Below are 6,583 nucleotides of genomic sequence, written 5' to 3'. Positions count from 1 at the left end.
GGTTGGGGTATAGCTTGGAGATATAATGTCCCTGGGTTCAAACACACACACACACACACACACACACACACACACACACACACACACACACACATAGACAAACAGAGTTCATATATTTGAGAGTATGAGCAATCTCTTCTTCAAGTGCTGAGGCCAAGGGAACTTGTAAAAGTGCTCTTCTACACTGAAGGTAAGCACACCATGCTACTCTGACCTATAGGGCCTTTGTATAGTTACTCTCCTGTGAATGTGAGCAGTACTTTGTACTTCTGCTGGACTGATTTTTTTCTGATTAGGATACAAATTGAAAATATTTTTCTATAAATGAAATTATAATTTTTTGGTTATATTCTGGGTATTTATAGATCAATTTTGGGCATAATATAGAAATACAGTAGTTTGTAAAAGACAACTCACCTGCCTGTAGTGCTAAAAACTATAGCAATCAGTTTTATATTGTCATAGGTACAAGATTAAAGTGGGTCTACAGAATATAGCAAGCAAATGGAGATGAGTGAAAATCCAGAAAATTGAAATCAAACCCTGGTTAGCTAAACATCATTGAGAACCAAGGAAAATATGCAGACAGATTTTTTTTTTTAACTGAGAACCAAATATCTCAAATGTGGTGAGGCCAGGATAGTGTAAAAGAATGTGTGTGTGTGTGTGTGTGTGTGTGTGTGTGTGTGTGTGTGTGTGTGTGTGTTTGATGCCAACATTTAAACATTTATGTATCCTATGCAAAGGATCAGAAGTTTCTAGACTTACTATGTGCCAGAATTATCCAGAAGGCTTGTCAAAACCCAGATTATTGGGTTCCATACCTACAGATTCTAACTCAGCATGTTTGTGATGTGGCCATTTGCACTTCTAAGGAATTCCCATGTGATGCTGATTCTGCTGAGAATTACATTCTGGGGGAATGTCCAGATTACTTGTTTCTCAGATTCTCTCACTTAAATACCACTCCCAATTTGGGGCTTTGGAAAACTGCTTCGTAGCAGTATATCTGAGTTTATATACTTAAAAAATGACTGAAACAAAACACATTTTCCATTATTTTAGCAGTCCCTGTGTATCCAACTAATTATACTTGTCAAAAGCCTAAGCACAGAAGCAAAATAAAGGTAGCTGAGGATTCTGGCAACCTCCCTCAGTTGTTTTACCTCAAGTAAGTACAAACTTCTCTGTATCTCAGATGCCTCATACATGAAATGAAGATAATAATACATATATTATGGGATTGTTATTAGGATTAAATGGACAATCAGATTAGTGCCTGATCCATAATAAACATTTAATAAATATTAGTTGGGGCGCGCTCGCCGCGGGCTGCGAGCGGGCGGGCGGCTGCGGCTTGCGGCCGTCGCCCGCGGCCATGGAGCCCTTGAAGTACAAGAATAGTGACCTTGCCGTTGGAGCCTCCTTCGCCTTTGCTCTGAAAGGATCCCATAGAATGAGATGTGCCAGGACGCCTCGCGTCCCGTGGTGATTCCAGGGCACAGGAAAGCCAGTTCTCAAAATTGACTCCAGAAGAAAGACCCTAACAGGCCAGTAACAATGGAAAAAAGTGGAAGAGTCACCAAAGACCTGTCATCGCCCACGATTCCAGTTGCAGTCGCTTGAAAGCTGGTGTCACAGTTTAAAAAATCCTTCATGAAGAAGAAAGATCTTTAGCAACATGATGGATTCAGAAGCTCATGAAAAGAGGACACCCATCCTAACATCTTCAAAACAAGATATATCACCTCACATTACAAACGTTGGTGAAATGAAGCATTACTTTTGCGGCTGCTGTGCGGCCTTCAACAACGTAGCCATCACATTTCCTGTTCAGAAGATCCTCTTTCGGCAGCAGCTGTATGGAATCAAAACCCGGGATGCAATCCTTCAGTTGAGGAGGGATGGATTTCGAAACTTGTACCGTGGAATCCTTCCCCCATTAATGCAGAAAACCACCACCCTGGCGCTTATGTTCGGTCTCTATGAGGATTTATCTTGCCTTCTCCGTAAACACGTCAGTGCCCCAGAGTTTGCTACCCGAGCTGTGGCGGCGGTGCTGGCAGGAACAACAGAAGCCATTTTCACTCCACTGGAAAGAGTTCAGACCTTGCTTCAAGACCACAGGCATCATGATAAATTCACAAACACTTACCAGGCCTTCAGGGCACTGAAACGCCATGGAGTTGGAGAGTATTACCGAGGCCTGGTGCCCATTCTTTTCCGTAATGGATTTAGCAACGTCCTTTTCTTTGGCCTTCGAGGCCCCATCAAGGAGCATCTGCCGACTGCAACTACGCACAGTGCTCACTTGGTCAATGACTTCATCTGTGGAGGTCTACTGGGTGCCATGTTGGGATTCTTGTTTTTTCCGATTAATGTTGTAAAAACTCGAATACAGTCTCAGATTGGTGGGGAATTCCAGTCTTTTCCCAAGGTTTTTAAAACAATCTGGCTAGAACGGGACAGGAAACTGACAAATCTTTTCAGAGGTGCCCACCTGAATTACCATCGGTCTCTCATCTCCTGGGGCATAATCAATGCCACTTATGAGTTCTTGTTAAAGGTTATATGAGAAAGGTCACTGATTAAGTGCTGTTTACCAACTAAATAGACCTAAGGATGCAGTTTGGCCTTGTTCCTAATTGGCTCAAGCATAAGGTGGTGTCATTAAGTTCAGGTTGCAATGAATTATGGGTGGAGTTATTTTCCTTAATCCTCAACAAAAACAGAATAAAAGGTTTTAGTAGGAAAACTTAAGGGTTTTTTTTTGTTTGTTTGTTTTGTTTTGTCTTGTCATTTTCATCATTACCCAAGAGCTTTAAGCTAATTGCCTGGTAAATACCTGTCTGATGGCCTTTGACAGTATAGTATAATGTAGTAGTCAAAATTTGACTTTTTCCCCCAAAACAGTCTTAAGTTTTCTGTATTGAAACATAAATGGCCATGACCAGCTAGAAGAAATGCCCTGAGGCCCCAGGACGCCTCGGGCCTACTTTGTGACTCCATCTCTTGCTGCTCTGCTCTCTCAGGAGTAGTTGCAAAGGGTCATCTTCATCGAACTCCAGCATATATGTGGCAGGACAAAGCAGGAGAGAGAAGAAAACAGCTGATTAAGTATCAGCATTTGATGATGAATTGTTGGTATTCGTTTTGAAGATGAGTACCTGTTGGGATAGTCATTCTCCCACCCAGTTCTGTTTGGATATGGTAGAATCAAGCGGCTTATGAATGCTTCCACTTTGCTTTCTAGCTTTGAGACTTTTATGTTTAATTCTGAATGTGACCTTAAGCCCATCCAAAATATCCTTGTGAATTTTACTGATTTCATTGCCAAAATATAGGAGGCCTTAAATTTTGATTGATATTTCATTCTCTTAAGCTATTAACTGGGCGCAGTTGTGCAATCTTACCACTTGTAATCTCAGCACTTGGGAGGCTGAAGCAGGAGGATCACAGGTTCAAGACCAGCCTCAGCAACTTAATGAGATGCTCAGGATCCTAGTGAGGCCCTCCCTGTTTTGTTTTGTTTTGTTTTATTTTATTTTATTTTATTTGTAGTAGTGGAGATGGAACCCAGGGGCATTCTACCTCCGACTCCCCCAGCCCTGTCTTTTATTCTTTATTTTGAAACAGGGTCTCACTAAGTTGCAAAGGGCCTCACTAAGTTGTAGCTGAGGCTGTCCGTGAACCGTGATCCTTCTTGTCTCAGCCTCCCAAAATGCTGGGATTACAAGTGTGTGCCACCATCCCCAGCTTAAAATTAAAAAGTTTAAAAAGGACTGAGATATAGCTTGGAGGTAGAATGTCCCAGGGTTCAATCTCCAATACCACTCCAAAAATGTTAATTGCATATACATCTTACTCTGTTTATTTTGGTTTCTTTGAATTATTGGTGCCAACTCAGGAGAATGCTTTGGGGTTTTTACACCCCATGAGTAATAATAATTAGTCATATCCAAATATCTTGTTTTCTTGAAACATTTTAAAAATAAAACAAGGACTTACATAAAGTTTTATTTTGCAAGTCTGTTAATAATGTCCCAGTTTTTTGTTGTTGTTTGCAGTACTGGGGATTCAACCCAGGGCCTTACACATGCTAGATGTGTGCTCTACCCCTGGGCCACATTCCCAGCTCTAGGATAGCTTTTGCCCCCAGTATTAACTTTGATTTTACTCTTGGAAATAAAGACTTTTAGGATTTTGGCATTTGGGGAACCCAGTTTCACCATGTGTCATTAAAATAAGATACTTTAAGGGCATATGATCTAAAGACATTTGAAAGGTTATTTTGGATTCTAGAGGTTGGTGTTAGCCAAATAGCATACCCATTTCTTACTTAGACAAAAACTTAATGAAAACACAAAACCTTAGAATGTTTCTTCTAGGTAGATGAAGCAAAAGGACTCATATACCAGTTGAATAACTAATTAAACCTAAGAAACATCCTGGAGAGGTAATGTGCAAATCTTTAAAAAACAGATCTGTAAATCCAACATAGCTACTGCTTCCTGGCTTCGGCAGGAGGAAGTAGGTAGGTCTGGTTTCGGTGTGTGTGGTGCTGGGGATTGAACACAGGGCCTTGTTCATGCTAGGCGAGCACTCCACCGATGGGCTACTCTCCTAGCTGCCCTCCCCCTTTTACGGTAGGGTCTTATTCCCAGTTTTTCATCTTTCTGGGTAAATGTGCACATACCGACCAAAATAAAATCAGGGCTTCATTTGGTAGTTTACTCAAGTTTCTGGGCAAATAGTCCCAAAGAGCTATTTACCTCTGCAGTAAGCCTCCTTCCAACTGCAAAGGGTAGGGAAACAGGGCAGGCATTTCAAGGCAGTAATGGAGCTTTATAGCAGCTCTGCTTGGCAATTTTGTGCTAGATAGCAGGATAAGGATCAAGGTACAGATGTGGATTTCAAGAATTTGACACCAAATAAATTTGAGTAGCATCCTTTGGCCTATTGAAGAGTCGGGATTTGAAGGAAGTTGAGTTTCAAAATGAAGCCAGCACCTGACCCCTCATTCATGTGTGTGAGACCCTGAGCACCCACAGACATGTCCCGGTGCTGGGCACAGGGCAGGTGAGTTCGCCAGGGAGTCCACCCTGGCCTGGGGAGAACTGCACTGGGCCTTCAATTCTCTGGGGCTCACTTTCTGTCTACACTCCATGTAAGGGAGAGAGATTTAGGTTGTAAAGTACTTCTGTGGAATATAAGTGAAATGAGAACTGTAAGAAAATGCTTTTGTTTTGGTGTCTCAAATATGTGGCATTTAAAAACAGTGATTAATGTCTTTAATGATTTTTAACTCATTTTTTTTCTTTGTTACATTTTACAGCTCTGGAAGACCAAACTCCAAATACATTACCAGAGATGGTTTTGTGTTGTCCTAGACTTCTTAAATTTGACAAAAATTCAGAACTTGTAACCAACAGCTTTATCTGAACTTTTAAAGTCACAATGTATGATTAATAGATTCTATTGTTTTCACCTTCGTCATGAACTAGCATGGTAATAATTTTTAAGATGCAAACATGATTCAGTAACTATCTGAAAAGCTTTAAAGTGGCCTTTCTGTTACATAGGTGGCACAGACAGCTCATGCACACAGGACATGTCTGAGGCCACCAGGAATATGTTATGAATTCTGTATTTAATACACTTTGAGTGGTCTGAGCCGTCAGGACTGTACTACAGAGCAAACACAGCCTTTGTATGGTGACAAATTTGTGTCTTACTTGTTCATTTGTAGTTTGGGACAAAGTTGATGTTTGTCTAAATAGCCCATATTCATCTTAATTTATGGTTGGTTATATAATCACCTGCTATATATTGTGACCTGTGCAAGAAAACAGAATTGTGTGTGTGTGCTTACCTTTGCATACCTGAAATCCCCAATCTCAGCTACAATGATAGCACTCAGACTGTGCAGACCTGCAAAGGGATGGGTAGTAGACAGGCTATGTGAATGGGACCTCAAGGGCTGGCTGGGAGGAAGCCGATCGTGTTGAATCAACACCGGTGCTGTGTAGAGCAAGTACTGTGGGCTGAGGGGGTGTGCTCGGAAACGGAAGACAGGGCAGGAGACGCTGTGGAGAGAAGGGAGTCACTCAAATTTGGTCTCTTATGTTAAATTTTTTTCATATATAAATAAATGTGTATCAGAGACTTGAACAGCATTCTCTAAATGGGGATTTTCAGTTTTTAATGCTGTCTTTTTGCTTAATAAAGATTTGCATAAATGGCTCCCAAGTTGTGTGTGGGGGTCTCTTGTTAACTCTTAAAAGTTTTCATTATTAAAAGTGGTTAAGCACACAAAACTTTTTGTTGGCTAATTTGAGTTATGTGGCTATATGAGTTAAATGAAATCTGTTATATATTTCAGCACTAACATGCTTTTTTAGGTAAGGAATAAAGTTTGGTTTTCAGCTCAAAAAAAAAAAATATTAGTTACTATTAGTTTTTAGGTCTAGATATAGCACTAAAAATGTTGAGTAGGAACAATGTATTAAACTGAAGGCCCACATGCCCACAGGGCTATGATTATTTTTTTTTCAATAATTCCTGATCCACTTTTAGATATGTA

The 6,583-nt window shown here is 40.6% G+C and overlaps 1 protein-coding gene across 1 annotated transcript; it reads left to right on the top strand.

Annotated features, from left to right (window-relative positions):
- Positions 1-1,681: 1,681 nt before the first annotated feature.
- On the top strand, positions 1,682-2,575 carry LOC308276327 (mitochondrial nicotinamide adenine dinucleotide transporter SLC25A51; the record flags this gene model as incomplete). The annotated part of the gene is made up of 1 exon (XM_080715033.1): positions 1,682-2,575. One exon carries the CDS (start codon positions 1,682-1,684, stop codon positions 2,573-2,575), a length of 894 nt encoding a protein of 297 aa, XP_080571159.1.
- Positions 2,576-6,583: the final 4,008 nt, after the last annotated feature.

This window comes from Muscardinus avellanarius (assembly GCF_963383645.1).
Source record: "Muscardinus avellanarius genome assembly, chromosome: 1".
Lineage (NCBI taxonomy): Eukaryota > Metazoa > Chordata > Mammalia > Rodentia > Gliridae > Muscardinus > Muscardinus avellanarius.
This window is presented reverse-complemented; position numbering and strand designations above follow the sequence as displayed.